General features: G+C 36.3%; 1 protein-coding gene across 1 annotated transcript in view; it reads left to right on the top strand.

The window, feature by feature from the left end:
* The window catches only part of LOC150094747 (uncharacterized), a 437,902-nt gene that overhangs the window by 37,728 nt on the left and 383,071 nt on the right, over nt 1-17,103 (top strand). Inside the window, exon 3 of the mRNA XM_090410976.1 lies at nt 10,067-10,197. Coding sequence (XP_090267102.1) covers nt 10,067-10,197 — 131 coding nt within the window. The remainder of the gene's footprint in view (nt 1-10,066; nt 10,198-17,103) is intronic.

Raw genomic sequence — 17,103 nt, 5'->3', positions numbered from 1 at the left:
TATTGATTAAAGTTTTTTAATTATTATTTTATTATACGTTATCATTTCCTGAAAAATTTAAAGTAAAAGTCATTGAAGGATGTATCTTCCTAAATAACAGATTTCTTTTATGTTCTTTTCAGTAATTTTCTTTTATCGTTTTAATTGTGCAGTGAAATTTGACTGTGATATCTACAAAACTAAACTTGAACTCATATGACTAAGTAGTAGTAGTGACAAAGTTTTAAACTGGTTTTTAGTACTTTGTGAAATTATATAAAAAGTGAAGAATTTTTAGATAAGTAGATGATAGTCAAAGAAGATAAATCAGCCATTTACATTCCACTAGCAATAATAATAATCAATGATAAAAGCTGAAAGGTAAAGTTAGATAAATATTTGATCTGAGACAGATAAAATGAGAAATGAAATGTCTTTGAAAATAGATGTCCTTAAAAGAAGTGTAGGAATTCAATAAATAAAGATCATTATTTTCCCTTTAAATGTTAAATTTGGTGACCCCCCCCTCAGGGCTAATTAAGTTTCATAGAAATTTAATTAATGCTATGATTAAAAATGCTGTGAAGAGGTGGTTAATAAAAACAAATAGTGTTCTATGTCTGTCTGTTGTAGAATAAGTTTTGGGGAAGAAAGCCCTGTTATCTTTATATGAAGCCAGTTAATTCACCTCCACTTGAAAAGATAATGAGTAATAAATCATTATTTCTGTGAACAAGCCTGATTTTTCTTATCGAAAAGTTAAACAGAGCTATTCAGGTTCATTAGCTTAAAGCATCTACGATATTGAAGATGGCATGTTGGTATGGAAGCAAATAACCCTGAACTCTGTCTATTAAATTACTTAAGCAATTCACAACGTAAACTGGAATATAAATTAAAATAAACTTTAATATATACTTCCTATATTTCGCCAATGTCACGTTGCCATCTTCATGGGAACTTAAGGTTAAGACATGTGCATGCAGGCACTAAAACAGCAAATGAGGTCGAAGAGAGGAGACAACTGTTTTTCCTAAAGTCCTAAAGGTGCCCCCTAGCTGGCTATATTAGGTATTCTTGGCCATTGGACTGATGTTCTCATGATGTATGTCTCCCAAATTTGGGAGACGTACATCATGCATCCAAAAAAAAAGGAAAAAAGTCTCATGCATCCAAATTTGTTTAGGTTTGGCACGTTTTTTTGGGCTGAGGCTGATTCTATGATGAATAGTCCTTCAAATTTAAACTTGCTGCAGTGTATTACTGTGGCTTTCTTCCAACGTATTCTGTGGTGAGTATCCAGAGCATGGTCGGCAAGCCCAGAGTGACTATACTGGTGAAACCGGATGTTTTAAAAGATTATTTAAAAGGCTATAGAATGATTTTTGTTATGCGTATTAGCTGCAGAATTTAACAGTTAAAAGATTTAAATTCATTAATATAATGTCCATTTTTTGACAGAAAAAATGGTAGCTAATCAGATTCTAATAGGTTATGTGCATTTGGTTTTATTATTTTGTAGGATCGTTTTTAATAATCTTAAATGATGTTGGAGATGGTATCGATCTAAATGCTGGTGGAACTGAATAAGTATGGCTAGAAGTTCAGTAACATTTTGGAAATGAAACCAAAGTGATTTATAACACTTGATTGGGAATCGGGATAAAGATATTCTGTACAATAGTAAGAGAAGGATGTTTGCATCGAATGAATGGTACTTGAATGATACTAGATTAGCATCATATTATTTTATAGCCTGATGTTTGATGCATAAAGAATAAACCCATGTTTTCAGTTATTAATAGTTCTATTCCTCTGAAATTAAGCTGAATGTTGTGGAGATTTCTGAGATTTTGTAACACATGATGTTAATTATATTGTTATTAGATAAACTAAATTAGAAGAATTTAAAGGAGTCAACATAGGAAGCAGGAATATAAACAACTTAAGATATGCAGGTGATACAGTATTGCTAGCTGAAAATAAAAAAGATCTTCAAAACCTACTAGAAGAGATGCTGAAGCTAAGTGAAAAATATGGACTTAATTTCAACTTCAAAAAAACCAAAACCATGCTGGTAACAAGAGAAAAGGGGAAAATACCCAACATAAATATTAAGATCAGAGGAAATACTTTAGATCAACTAGAGAGTTATATATATTTGGATCAACTAATTACAGAGAATGGAAAGTGTGATACAGAAATATTAAGAAGAATAGAAATTGCTAGATCAACCTTCATTAGCATGAAAAACATTCTGACCTCAAGAGAAATTCACACAAAAACAAGAATTAGGCTGTCCAAATGCTACATATGGTCAACACTGCTATATGGAGCAGAAACCTGGACAATATCAAAATATTGTGAAAATAAACTAAAAGCTTTTGAGATGTGGATCCTCAGAAGAATTCTTAGAGTCCATGGACTGCCAAAAAAACTGATTTAGAAATATTAGAAACGAGTGGAGAATATAGGAATCTGTTGAAAACCTACCTTGGTCACATACTAAGGCATAAATCCCTACAAAAAACACTTCTAGAAGGAATGATACAAGGAAAAAGAAGAAGAAGAAGAAGAAGACAAAGAACAGATTGGATGGGAAATATTAAGGACTGGACCTTTTTGTCCTATGAAGAATGCAAAAGAGAAGCACAAAACCATACATGGTGGAAGCTCATGGTAGTCAACCTCCTGGAAGGAGATGACATCTGACAAGAAATAGAGAAAAGAGAAATGGGTGTGCTGTTGCTTCTAATAAAGGGTTTAGTTTATGAGATCAATTATAAGTTCTATTCCTCTTCAGTGGATAAATTTGAACAATGCTGTTTAATGAACATAGGGTTTGGACTGGATCTCAAATGGCAGCTGCTGCTACCGTACATCTTAATACCATAAACTACATTTATGTAATTCCTTCTACCACGAGTGTGATTCTTATACATATGTATAGTCTGATATTTTATGATTATGTCATGTTTATTTTACTTAAATAAATAAATTTATTTAAGTAAAATAAACAAAAATAAATAAATTTATTTAAGTTTAAATAAACAAAAGAGCCAAATCCACCTCTTTCATCCAGAAAGATATTTTTAAAGGCACTGCTTTAAAAATATCTAAAAATACAGGTGACCTCTGGCATCATTCTTTTCCTTTATCTCTTGCATAGTCAGCCAAAGCAAATCATCTTCAACCATATCATTGCAGTTATTTCCTCTTTTGTATTGTTGCCAGAAAGATATCAGAATAATGTTGAATAAAATACATGCCAAAAAATGTTCTCATCTTGATGGTATCGTGACCTGAAGCACAAGTTTAAGCCCAAATTGAACATCATCAAAGACAGGAATGGAGCATTACTAACAGAAGAATTGAAAATCAAAAGCAGATGAAAATAATATGGTGAGGAACTGTACAATACAGTGGATGAAGAAAATTTGGAGGAGTCCTCTCACCAGGAAAATTTCGATTTGGAACCTCTTCCACTTAGGCACAAAGTTGAAAGAGTAGTTAAGCAGCTTAACAGCAATAAGGTCCCAGGTGCAGATGGAATCCCAGCAGAGTTAATTAAGGCCACAGGGGATGGAGGGATAAGAGGGTTTCATAGATTAATTACAAGGATATGGGAGACAGGATCATGGCCTAGAGATTGGAAGAAGTTGGTTTTCATACACTACCTAAGAAGGGAGATATGAAGGCTTGCAAGAACTATAGCACTATTAGTTTAATATCTCATGCAAGCAAAATTTTATTGAAGATCATGCTAAATAGGATTGAGGCCAAAGTTGAGGCAGTGATGCTCAAGGAACAAGCAGGTTTTAGGAAAGGTAAGGGCACCAAAGATCAGATCCTTTGCCTTAGACAAATCATAGAAAAATATAAAGAATTCAGACTCCCTCTGGTAATGTGTTTCTTAGACTACTCTAAAGCTTTTGACTGTGTTCAGCATGTGAAACTGTGAGAAGTAATGACAAGAATGAGTTTTTCTCAACACCATCAAGTTGATAGCCAACTTGTAAAGGGAGCAAGAAGCCAGGATAAGAAAAGGTGTTGGATTGACTGATTGGCTTCAGGTGGGAAAAGGAGTTAGGCAAGGATGTTTACTTTCTCCTGACTTGTTTAGTATATATGCTGAGGACATCATGCATGAAGCATTGGATAAGCTTAAAACAGGAATTAGAATAGGTGGTAGATTGATCAGTAATCTGAAGTATGCTGATGATACAGTACTCCTCTGTAATGACAAGAAAGAACTAGGACAAATTCTTAACAAAGTTAACAAGATCAGTAATAAGAGAGAACTTCAACTCAATCCTAGCAAGACAAAGATTATGGTTCTCAAAGGAGATACAAACAAGGAAGCTCTTAAGAAACAAGTGTACCTTAATGGAGAAAGAATTGAGGAAGTCAGCAAGTTTGAGTACCTGGGATCCATTATTAATGTAAAGAATTGCTGTTCAGAAGATGTCAGAAGAATATTAGGAATGGCTAAAACAACAGTCAGAGATGTTTAAAATCTGGAAGGAAGGATCTATCTCCATGGGAACAAAGTTGAGGATTTTGGATACAGTTGTTTTTCCCAACAGCGACTTATGGATGTAGACCATCAATGAGATGGATGAATGGATGGTGTGTGTGTGGAGTGACTGATCTTCAGAGAGTTGAAGCCTCCAGAAAAGCATACAATAGGACTACATGGCGAGGCATATCACCGAGTATTGGAGTGACCATACGGCATCTGTAGATGGATGCTCAATGAACACATATGGAAAATGGTATCTACATAACTGTACATAAAATTTATGCTCCATAACTAGCACATCTGATATCATCCCTACACCTTGTTATCCTCAACAGGCTATCCCCACATGTAACAGTGTTACATGATAACAGACCACACAAAATCCTCTGCCATGTAGCAATAATTTTGGGTTCATTATCATGAGAATCTACTAGCATGCTTCTTGATTACTTAGTGATGCGAGAGCTCTTGTTCTTAAAATTGACCTTAATGGAATATATGGGGAAGGTCTACTTGAAAAATCCAAGTAAGTAGAGAACTTAAGTTATTGTAGAAAAAGTATTTGACATATACTACAAAATTAACTCACATTGTTTTTCTATCAAACTACAAATGCTACATGCTTTGAAGATTGACAATAATAACAAGATATGAATTTTGTTGTGCCCACCAAGAAATGATTGACAATGTTGAGGCTACATACAGGAGGTTCATGTAACAGTGACCAATCCATATTTCATTCCTTTATCAAGTTTATTCACCATAACATCTGTGTTTGGGGAAAGTATGATAGTCTTTCTAAACTTAACATTCTCTATACAGTATATGAACATTCTCTTTTTTGGCTAAAACATATGGGAAAGTATACCATATCTTAATGTGCTTGACTAAATATTACTATCATGGCTATAACAAGATAGAGATGCATGCCTTTCTATAGCAGGATGAGCTCTGCTACACTGTCATCAGCAGTCAGTAGTGTTTGAACTACAGTCTTCCACATTACTGGGTTGGTCAAGCTACTGATCAGTACCAGACTTTATTATATGGCCACTCATATCACCTGACTTCAATGGATTTTTTTTTTTTTTTCCCGTGGAGGTATGTGAATTATACATTACACATGTCACTAATGAATTTGAAACTTTCGGGATACTAGTGATAATGCAATTTCAAATCTCCAAACTATGATTCTTCACAGCCAAGTTCCCCAAAATGTCATTTTGGCATTTTATCTGTTGCGTTAAATTACTCTAATTTTGTTACATGAATTGCCAGACTAATTCATTCTGTAGTCCAAGCGAACAAAGCATAGCCACAGAATTTCCAAAAGTAGAGTTCTAGCATAAATCTTTAATAAACATATTGAAGTCTTTAAAGACTCGAAATTTTCTGTGTTTTGCAGATTGCATCACCTTCCATCAAAATTACCTTAATAGGTTGTATTTTTATGTATATACAGGGTGTTCGGGATAAATTTGACATATTTATAATTAATTATATTTTTCCGTAAGTTACATGTATTAACACACACTTCTCTTCATTTAAAAGGTTGGACCCTTCTTCATTCATATACAAGATGTCAGAAAGGATGGATAGCTGGAACCCACCTGAATCATGGAAGAGAATAACTTGTATCATGATGATTCGTGCCGGCCATCAAAATAAGGATATTTCGACTGCTGCCCAATGCTCCCTGAATACAGTAAAAACAATCAGGCATGAACTAGAGACTTGCAATGGTGACTACGAGGATGTAGCAAGAAGAAAGATCCCTAGCAGACGATCTGATTGCGTTCGTACAGCAGAATTCCTCGCAAATCTGCAGGAACAGGTGTTGAAGATCCCTGGCATTGGAATTCGGGCTTTGTCACGTGAAATGAATGTTGCAGCCTCTACTATGAAGCTTGCACTCAATGAAGACCTCCGCTACTACTCATACAAGCGCCGCAAAGGTCAGCTGCTTACAGAAAAGGCCCGTGAAAAACGTTTGATAAACGCGAAGAAACTTCTAAGCAAAGTGAAACATCCTGCGGAACCACAAACAATCTGGTTCTTTCCGATGAGAAAAACTTTTGCCAGGATCAAAAACACAACACGCAGAATAACAGATGGCTTGCATACAGTACAAAGGACATTCCTCGTGTAATGCAGACTAAATTTCCCCAAACTGTGATGGTTTTCGGATGTGTATCCTCTGAAGGCAATGTGATGCCTCCGCATTTTTTCCAAGAGGGCCTCAGGTTGACTTCAGATGGCTACGTGGAGTTGCTAAACACTGTAGTCAAGCCCTGGATAACAAGGGTAGCCAATGGTAGGCCGTATGTATGGCAGCAGGATTCGGCCCCTTGCCACACCTCTGGGAAAAGTCAAAAATGGTTGTCTGAAAATTTCTACGACTTCACCAGTCCAAATGTTTGGCCTCCAAACTCCCCAGACCTTAACCCCATGGATTATTTTGTATGGGGCGCAGTTGAAAAAGACACCAATCGCACTTCCAGTAATACAAAAGCCCAGTTAATGGATAAAATTAAAACAGTTTTTGCGGCCCTTCCCAGGGAGACTGTAGCATCAGCTTGTTCGAGGTTCCGAAGCAGGATTGAAGCTGTGATCGATGCTAATGGTGGTTATTTTGAGTAAATCTTGTTGATAGTATTGTAATTAACTCTGCCTGTAATGTTTTTTGTCAATTCATTAAATTTAATAGATACAAAGAAGATTTTCTTTTTCCTTACGAAACTGTCAAATTTATCCCGAACACCCTGTATATATATATATATATATATATATATATATATATAAAATAAGTTTAATGACTATTACCGAGAGAAAAGATGGCAAAATATATTTAACAAGATACTACTAGTTTACTAGTTTCGTTACAAGAACATCATCAGGTATCATACTCAAAGAAATATATAAAAAATTACGGAGACTTAAAATTGTATTAACAGAACAAGTGAAAAACAGTAGCATGTTTGAAAAAATGCAAGTATGAGTTCCATACAAACGAATACTACGTACTGTCGCGAGTGCGCCAGTACTGAACAGAAGCAACGTGTGCGTCCGAGAGATTGTAACTCAGGCTGTTGTTGATATGAGAGGAATCTAGAGAAATTTCTCTTGATTCAACAATCTTTCTTTCGAGTTCATCGTAGCACACATGGATATTAGCAGTTTGAGTCCAGTTTACAATGTGCTGGCGGCCTTCGTCTGAGTTAGCAGAAAAGAGAACGTGGCTAGAGAGAGCGCTAGCTCTAGTCCTGTTATAGGAGATATCTCTACGGTGTTCATCCAAACGTAGAAGGATGGATTTGGCAGTCTGTCCATAATAAGGCTTTCCGCAATCACACAAAATCTTGTAGACTCCTGGAAACTGAGTAGGAAGATGTTTCTGTTTATGTTTGCAAAGTAATGAACGAAGTTTTGGAAGCGTAGTGTAGCACGTTTTGAAGTTAAATTTCTTGAGAATCTTTGCCAGTTTTGGTGAAAGAGAGCTGATGTAAGGCAAGGAGATGAAGGCTCTTGGGGGAGGGGGATCTTCAGCAGTAGTTGAGTGCCTGGGGGAAAGAAATTTGTCAATCTTCTTTGGAGAGAAGCCATTGTTAATAAACGTTTTTTTAAGAAAACTGAGTTCATTTATAATTTCTGTTTCTTCGGTAAGTAATGATTTGGCTCGGTGGGCTAAAGTGGAAATAATACTACATTTTTGTGGAGGATAATGATGGGAGGAAGCATGAAGGTATCTGTCAGTATGAGTAGGCTTTCTAAAAATTGAGATTTTAATGTTCTCAGCACATCTGGTAAGTTTGAGGTCTAAAAAGGGAAGACAGTCATCCGATTCCAGTTCGAGGGTGAAAGAGATTTTTTCGTGGCACTTGTTTAGGTGGTCTAAAAATAAATAGAGGTTATTGACGCCGTCTTCCCAGATGAGGAAAATATCATCAATATATCGGTACCAGACTTTTGGTTTAAAGTGAAAGGAGTTAATAGCTTTTCCTTCAAATTCGTTAAGAAATATATCCGCCAGAATCGGAGAGAGTGGGCTGCCCATAGCCAGACCTGCGTTTTGTAAGTAGATCTTGTTATCATATTTGAAGTATCCTGACTTTATGCAATGGGAGAGAAGAGCAAAGAGTTTTTTTGATAATTTATTCTTGAGAAGATCGAGGACTTCTTGAGCAGGAACATTTGTAAAGAGAGAAACAATATCAAAACTTGCCATTAAATCTGTTTTTTTAAGTTTGATGTCCTTGATTTTAGAAACAAAATCTGCAGAGTTTTTAATATGTGAAGAAGAAATTCCAGAAAGATTTCTTAGAAAACTCGCTAGAAATTTGGAGAGATTATAAGTGGGAGAGTGTATGCCCTGAACTATAGGTCTGAGTGGGCAGTTATTTTTGTGAATCTTGGCGAGACCATACAGTCGAGGTATCAAGGGATGAAGCGACCGAAGAGAAAGCCGAATGTTTTTTTGTAACTCTAAGGTAGTTTTTAATAAATTATTAGTTCTATTATGTAGTTCCATCGTAGGGTCATTAGCAATTTCTGAGTAGGTATCACTATTTAAAAGTTCCAAGATTTTAGTATGGTAATCAGACTTGTTTAAGATGACAGTTGCATTCCCTTTGTCTGCGGGAATGATAACTATGTTACTATTATCTTTTAAGGACTTGATAGCTTTCCTTTCAGAGTAAGAAATGTTGTCAGGTGGAGGTCTAGCTTTATTAATACAGAAAATTGCTTCCATACGGAGGAGGTTGGCATCTTTCTTTGGTAATAAAGAAGCTGCCTTTTCTATCTTTGTTAAGAGATGTTCTCTAGGGATGGATGTAGGAGCAGTGACAAAGTTGAGACCTTTAGCAAGTATGCTTTCTTCTGCCAAAGATAATTGATGGGAAGACTTATTGATGACAACTTTTTTTAGATAGGTAGAGTCAAAATGAGAAGTTTTGTTATCTTGATTATATTTAAGAGAATCATATTTTCTAATGAGTTTTATTTTGTTTAAATTCTGTATTTTAGAAGCCTTAAGAGTGCTAATTTCTTTTAAATGGTTCCAAGATGAACTGTCTAGAGAATGAGAAAAACGTGTTTCGTGAGAGGTCTTCTTGGAAAAATAAGCAGCAAGACAACGTTTGGTATCACAAATGCGTTCCGATAAAAGATCTAGTTTTGCCTTCCTATAAATTCTTTCTGCTCTAGCGGATTTTATCGATTCTTTAAAATTAAGGAAACGTGGAATAATAGAATTGCACTTACATCTTTTAAGAAATACAAGTCTGTTGATGTCATTTTTTCAAACATGCTAGGAGTTCACTATAGTGAATTTGTAGGGAATCCAGACTGGTTTTAAAGTGAAATAGTGTATATTTTACTTTGCTTTAAAATATCATTGCTATGAGATATGGCTTGAACTTGACAGTAGTTGATTATGCTGATCATGAGTTTGCTTTAGTGAGAGCTGTTAAGTATTCATTTTGAGAAATATATCATTTCATATTTATATATTTTGCTGTTGAATAAATTAAGAACAATCCTATAACATTGTTTATTAATATATAGCGACATCAAAGAGGTGAACAACAAGAAAAATGTAGAAACTGGTTAAGGACAGGTAATTGTTCTTATGGAAGCAGTTGTCGTTATCAGCATGATCCATATCCAAGTTCTAGCCGTCGAGGAAAAGGTGATAAGTAAGTGTATTCTTATTTTTATTTATATTGATCCCATTCAAAAGAGATACAAGAATCTATAACACATCAGTGCCATATATGGATTAAGAAAGAAGATGTTTATTGACATTTGGTTTGAAGAGTTTGAAGGTTGTAGTTTTTTTGGGAACACTTCATGAAGAAAGTGCTTCCTGCTCTTGTTTTTTAACAAACCCAAGAGAAAGTGGAGAAATGATGGTTGCCAGTTCAATGGTGCAGTGACTGAGCTAAATTGCTGTCCTATGAATAGTATTAAAAATTTTTAAGTGCATAACCCAGACATGTGAACAGTATTCTAAGGATGGATGGATTGGGAATTTTTATAGAGTAGTAGCCAGGTGGATGAAAAATAGCATCTTTAGTGGAAGAGAATGCCTAAGTTTTTTGGAGGCTAAGGTAGATGTGATTTGTTAATTAGGAGAGGCTGGAGATAAATGCCAGTCCAAACACAGAGATCTGATCCTATCTGGTGGACTCTGTGTGTTACTGAGGATAAGGGTAGGTGAGCTGAGTTTGTCCTTGCCCAATTGAAGGATGGGATGGAGATATATATATGTAAGGTGCTAGTTGCATATAATCTTGCGACTTGGGATGTTCGAATATGGCAAGGTTTTTCAAATGAGTAGGATGGAACATACTGTCATTAGCAAAGCTGTGGATAGGAGTAGTGATTATTGAGTCGATCATTTATAGCTTTGCTACCCTATATTAGTAGCAGAGCTCAAAGAGAGAGAGAGCTGGCAGGTCAACTGAAGGGTGGCAGTTTTTCCTAGAAGGTTTCAGTGCCAGATATGAACAAAAGTTCTGGAAATGTCAACAGTGAAAACACATTTCTCTGAACCTTTCCATGACACATGTCCAATGGTGGGGGTGATGTAGGCTAAGAGGCCAGCTGTAGATCTTGATTGGCAGAATCCATACTGGTGGTGTTACTGATTAACTGTTGATGATTTTCTGTTATTTTGGAGAGGATTGAGGTGATAGCAGTTGGTTGGTAGTTGGACAGTTGACTTGATCTTTGGAATAGTCTGAATATATGCTAACTTTCACTCATTGGGATAAATGCCATCTAAGTATAGAAGATTGTGGAGACAATACAGGACAGATGTTAGCTCTGGATCACAAGATTTGAATACAATTGGAGAGATGCCTTTAGGGCCAGAAGACTAAAAGTTGTGTGTAGTGTCCTTATATCTTGTTGCCAAACAAAAAACAGGACACACACACATGATGCTCAGTTTCTTATTGGTATGCAGTGATTTGCCTTTGTCATCTATGAAGGAGTTGACAAAAAAGAGTAATGCCAGATGGTCAACTTTATCTTTTTGTACTGTAACACTATCTAGATTAGTAAGATGTAGAAACTGGTGAGCAGAAGTTACATAAAAATGGTGAGTTTATTTTTCACTTGGTTAGAGTATAATAAAATTAGTTTAATCCTTTTTCCAAGTGTGAGCAAACAAAGTTTGCACCTGAAAGTATCTTCAGGACTGGGGTAAGGTGGTACAACACCAGGACAACTCGTTGCAAAGGTGGAGAAAGCTACCATATGAGTGTTGGTAGCTTGCTCCACCTTTGCAATGAGTTGCCCTGGTGTTGTACCACCTTACCCCAGTCCTGAAGATACTTTCAGGCACAAACTTTGTTTGCTCACACTTGGAAAAAGGATTAAACTAATTTTATTACATAAAAATGGCTTTTATAAAGGACCAGAGAGGTGTGGCTTCCATTTGGACAGAGGTGAATTTTCTGCTATTGGACTTTATGAAGTTGGATTTGTTGATGGTGGTTTTGCATTATTGCATACTTCAGCATAAATTGAGTATGAAGCCAGGGTTTTTACTGCAAGCCACCTACAGTAAGCTGATTTTATTTCAACTCTTTGATACACATCTGTTAAACCAGAGCTTGGAAAGCAGACTAGAATTTTTAGTAGAATGGGGAATGTAGGTCTTCATGCCATTGAAGATAATTTCTGTGACTTGCTCAGAGTAGGATCAGAAGAGTGGAAGCAGTAGTTAGACCATGGAAAAGAAGAGTATAAGTTCCAGAGTCATCCCACTTGGTACCTTTTGTAGTTCTCAAGGACTGATGTTGAGAGTGGTTGGTGGGAACATTTTGATCTGAGTTACTCAGAGGAGAGGTCACCTCTTATGTATCTTGAAGACGACCTGGTTTAAACAAAAAAAAATAAAATAAAAATCAAAGGTTGGGAGAGGAGAGGATTATCAGGAATTTGGTAGATAGATGTATGATTTGTATTTGGTTATTTTCCTAACTTCATACTGAAAACACAGTGCTATCTATAGTACTATGGTCCCAACATTATCCTGTGCTATCCAAATCCAGACCTCGGGAATTGAGAAGTCATTCTCTGGTCAGTTCTTTGTGCTACCAGTGTGCCCTGCAAGGTGCACAAAGAGAGTATCTTGAAATCCATCTACAGAAGTTCAAAGCTTAGTCCATAATACTTTGCTGATACCGTACACTTATAAAGGATACAGTTGCAGAAGTAAATTTTGGTATGATATGTCCTATTGGTTAAACCAAAATACAAAATGATGGTACAACATGACAGAATTTCATGCCGGCTGGTGCGTCGCCTGGTTAAACAAGGCCCCCGTTGTTTTTGCCAGGGAACCAGGACAAACAACGAAAAGTCAGCTACTGGAACAAATCTGAAAGCACACCCCAACTCAACATCACCAGAGTAAAAGATCAGTACTATTAACATAAGAAGCCTGAATGGCAAAGAAATGGAGCTAACGGAGGAATTAGATAAGTACCAGATCGACATAATAGGGGTGACTGAAACAAAAAAGACAAAAACTGGTGAGATCTTTCTGAGCAATAAATACAAAATATTATATTCAGGCAATCACAATCAAGGAAAAGAAGGAGTAGCCATAGTATTCAACACAAAATACGAGGCTCATCTTGAATGGCAGGCAATGTCAAGTAGAGTGATTTGGGCAAATATAAGAATGGGAAACTGCCCAATGAGACTTATTTGTGCTTATGGTCCCACAGAAGGTTCTACTAAGGTAGAAGTGGAAGAATTTTTTGAGGCCCTAGAGAATGCTATTGACACAATGAAAAAGGAAAAGTTGGTCCTTGTTGGGGATCCAAATAGCAGAGTAGGAAGTGATTGTCAGACATACAAAAATGTTTTGGGAAAATTTGGAGAAAACAGCAAAGCTAATAATAATGGCAAATAGCTGTTGGATTTCTGCTCAGGACATGGACTGGTTATTACTAACACCATGTTCCAACATAAAAATGTGCACAAATTCACATGGAGAGAAGAGGCTAGGAATAAGAAAAGTCTCATTGACTATGTTATTGTTGATAGTGATGTTTTCTCCCTGGTGCAGGACACCAGAGTGTACAGAGGATTTGAAACTGGAAGTGAACACTATTTAGTCTTGAGTAGGATAAAATTGAATTTCATATTGAAAAGAATGACATGTAAGAAAGTTTTAAAGCGAATAAAAGTTGAGCAGCTCTCAGATGTGAACTGTAGACTAAAATACATAAAGATTATTGAAGGAAAAATGAAAGAGTTTGAGAACAGGAACCAAACCCTGGATATTCAGTGGCAAGCCTTGAAGAAAACCCTGATTGATTCAGCTAGAGAGGCATGTGGTGAAGTTGTCTGAAGGATAGAAAAATTAGAACTCCATGGTGGACACAGAAAGTTAAAGAGGCAGTGAAGGAAAAGAAGAAAGCATACCAAAAGTATGGAGTAATTAATTACTTCGAAAAATTGCTAAATGAAACAAGCAGTGTTTTACACTCAACAGGCATACAATCAGGAATACATATCCATACTTGAAGTAGAAAAAGCCATCAAAGGCTTGAAATGTGGAAAGGCAGCAGGAGTAGATGATATTCGACCAGAAATGCTGAAGTATGGTGGTATAAAAGTCTTACAGTGGCTGCACTGCATAGTTCAGAATGCCTGGACAGAGGGACAAATTCCCAATGATTGGAGTGGAGCTCTCATAGTACCTATATATAAAAACAGAAATAAAAGTGAATGTGAGAATTACAGAGGTATATCCCTATTTAGTGTTCCTGGTAAGATATATGCAAGTATACTTGAGAAACGGTTCAGAAAAATTGTGGAAGAAAAGTTTGGTGAAGAATAAGCTGGATTCAGGTCAAATAGAGGCTGTCAGGATCAGCTCTTCACTTTACGACAAATAGTGGAGAAATCATGGGAATATAACAAAGATCTGTATTTAAGTTTTGTCGATTTGGAAAAGGCATATGACAAGGTGCCAAGAGAGAAGCTATTCAATACGCTACAGTTATATGGTGTCAATGGGGCATTATATCAAGCAGTACTTAGTCTTTATTTGAGTTGTAAGTCAGCAGTTAGAATTGAAGGAAGTACAGGAAGATGGTTTAATGTTAAATCTGGTGTGAGACAAGGATGTACATTATCCCCTCTGTTATTCATTATCTATATGGATCACATTATGAAGGAAAGTAGTATTAAACATGATATCAAAATTGGAGATGTTAATGTCAGATTTTTGCTTTATGCGGACAATGTTATACTTCTAAATAAATCCACTACAAGTTTGCAAGAGTCCCTGACTAAATTGAATAACTGTTGTAATAGATATGGTATGAAGGTCAGCAATAAAAAGACAATGAAAATAGGCAGAATCATTGAAAATGTCAACTGTGTTGTGAGTGGAGAACCTGTGGAACAAGTAAAACATTTCAGCTACTTAGGGACGATTTTTAGTGAAGATGGTAAATTAAATATGGAAATAGACAACAGAATCAACAAAGCTGGTATGGTAGGAAGTCAATTGAATAAATTCACATGGAATAAGAGAGAAATTAGTCGGAACACTCAATTAGCTGTATACAAGACAGTGTTCAAACCAGTTTTAACTTATGGATCTGATAGCTGGGTCAGAAGTAAAACACTTGACCAAAGACTAGCGACCACAGATATGAGAGTCCTGAGAAAGATTAGAGGAGTGAACAGATGGCATCAATGGCAGTATCATATTAAAAACGAGAATATTAGGAAAGAACTTGACATTGTCAGCATCTAAGAATGTGTTGCAGAGCTAATCTCAGTGGTATGGTCACTTAAACAGAATGGGCGAGGAAAGATTAGCAAAACAAGTGTTCTCTGCCAAGTTGGCAGGAAAACGACCCAGAGTAAAACTAAGATATAGGTGGATTGATATGGTACAAAGTGCCTTAGATGATAGAAATATAAGATCTGGTAATGTTGGAGTCTTGACAAGTAACAGACTGATTTGGAGGAAAATTGTAGATAGGAAGTTAATAATGATGTAAATTTTTCATGTAGTACTATCATATCCTGTACATCCCTTCAGGGTACATACATGTCAGGAATCTGATGATGATGTTCTTCTTCTTCTTGAAGAAGATGTACTGTCTTGGTTTTCAGCATAGTGGGCAGGTTCTCATTGAACATTGTGTGATCCCACAGTTCTCTACTTAGAGAGCCTGCTTTGCAGTTTCATCATTTTTTTCCTGTATTGTAAGAGCTCAAGTCTGCAGAACATTGATTCTTGTCTTATAGTACATTAGTATTAGTTCTCTGGATGGACTAAGGGTTAGTTAATCTGGAAATTCTTCTCTGTAGGTCAACCATGGAACTTTTTTTTTAAATTCATCTCGATCCCAATAAGCAAGGTGATGGTAGGCACACGTGAAGCAATATAATTTATCTGCCACCTAAAGACATTTGCGAATGTCCATTACCATGGTGATTTTCAAGCCAACATACTGTTGGTTGAAGATCATGTATGGTATCCACTCAGCCTATTCAGGATAAAGATTGTTTAAAGAAATAGTGTAGCGAAAAAAAATTTTGTATCCTCTCCTTCCCCCCACACACATAACAGGACACAAATCCTATAGTAAATCATTGCTGTGTGGTGTGGGCAGGGATCAAGAGAAAAGCAGTTTGCTGACACTCTCCCCAAGAGATCAAGAGTCTCTTCTGCAGAACCAGGATGAGTTGGAATGAAAAATGAATGGTAGCAGCATGCTCAGTAGACCTGTGAGATTTGTGTGGACCTCAGCTAATAACAGGGTTGTTAGCTGAGCAGGTGAAAAATAATGTCCTGAGTAAAAAAAAAAAAAAAAAAGATGCCAAGTTCCTTTGAAGCCATGGATGCAGGAAAAGCCAAGATCAAGTACCATTTGAGAAATGAAATCTAGTACTTATTGTTTAGCTGAGCACCATTGAAGGCAAGGTGTGGGTCTAGAACTAAGGTCTTCAGATGAGAAAAAAAAAGATAAGCCTAACCCTGTGTGGGTCTAGAACTAAGGTCTTCAGATGAGAAAACAAAAGACAAGCCTAACCCTGTACAAAAAAAAAACCAAGTTGCTGTCACTCCATCAAAGGATGGCTTGGTGATCAGCATAAGCACCCAGGGCACTGACAATAGATGATCCTGAAGGCTATGATTGGTAACTAGCAAAACTATTCAGATGCATTTATTTGCTGCCTCTGTTGCTCTCCAAACTCAAAGTACCATTCTGTTTTTACTTATTTGTCTTTGAAATTTGATTTTCTGCACACTTTAATACCCAAACATTGAGATTCTCTTCCTCTAAGATTTCAGCATCCACAACTCAAATGCTTTCCATCTCCTATTCCACTGATCCTGCTAAAAGAGATAAAATAGTTGTCATTAGCAATGAACTTTCACAAATTGTTCATCTACCACAAAAATACTGCATAATTCTTCCCACTCTTCCAATACATTTGATCCCTTTTTAACTAGTTCTGATAAATGTACAGGATGTTTAAAATTAAATCTTAATAGACAAAACACTGAAACTTGGTGGGTGGTATCCTAACCTGATCATGGAGAAGAGATT

The sequence above is a fragment of the Typopeltis vanoorti genome, chromosome 21, assembly GCF_054136105.1.
Source record: "Typopeltis vanoorti isolate ZY-2024b chromosome 21, IOZ_Tvanoo_1.0, whole genome shotgun sequence".
NCBI classification, from domain to species: domain Eukaryota; kingdom Metazoa; phylum Arthropoda; class Arachnida; order Uropygi; family Thelyphonidae; genus Typopeltis; species Typopeltis vanoorti.
The sequence above is the reverse complement of the archived record's forward strand: the minus strand, read 5'-3'. Positions and strand labels throughout refer to the sequence as shown.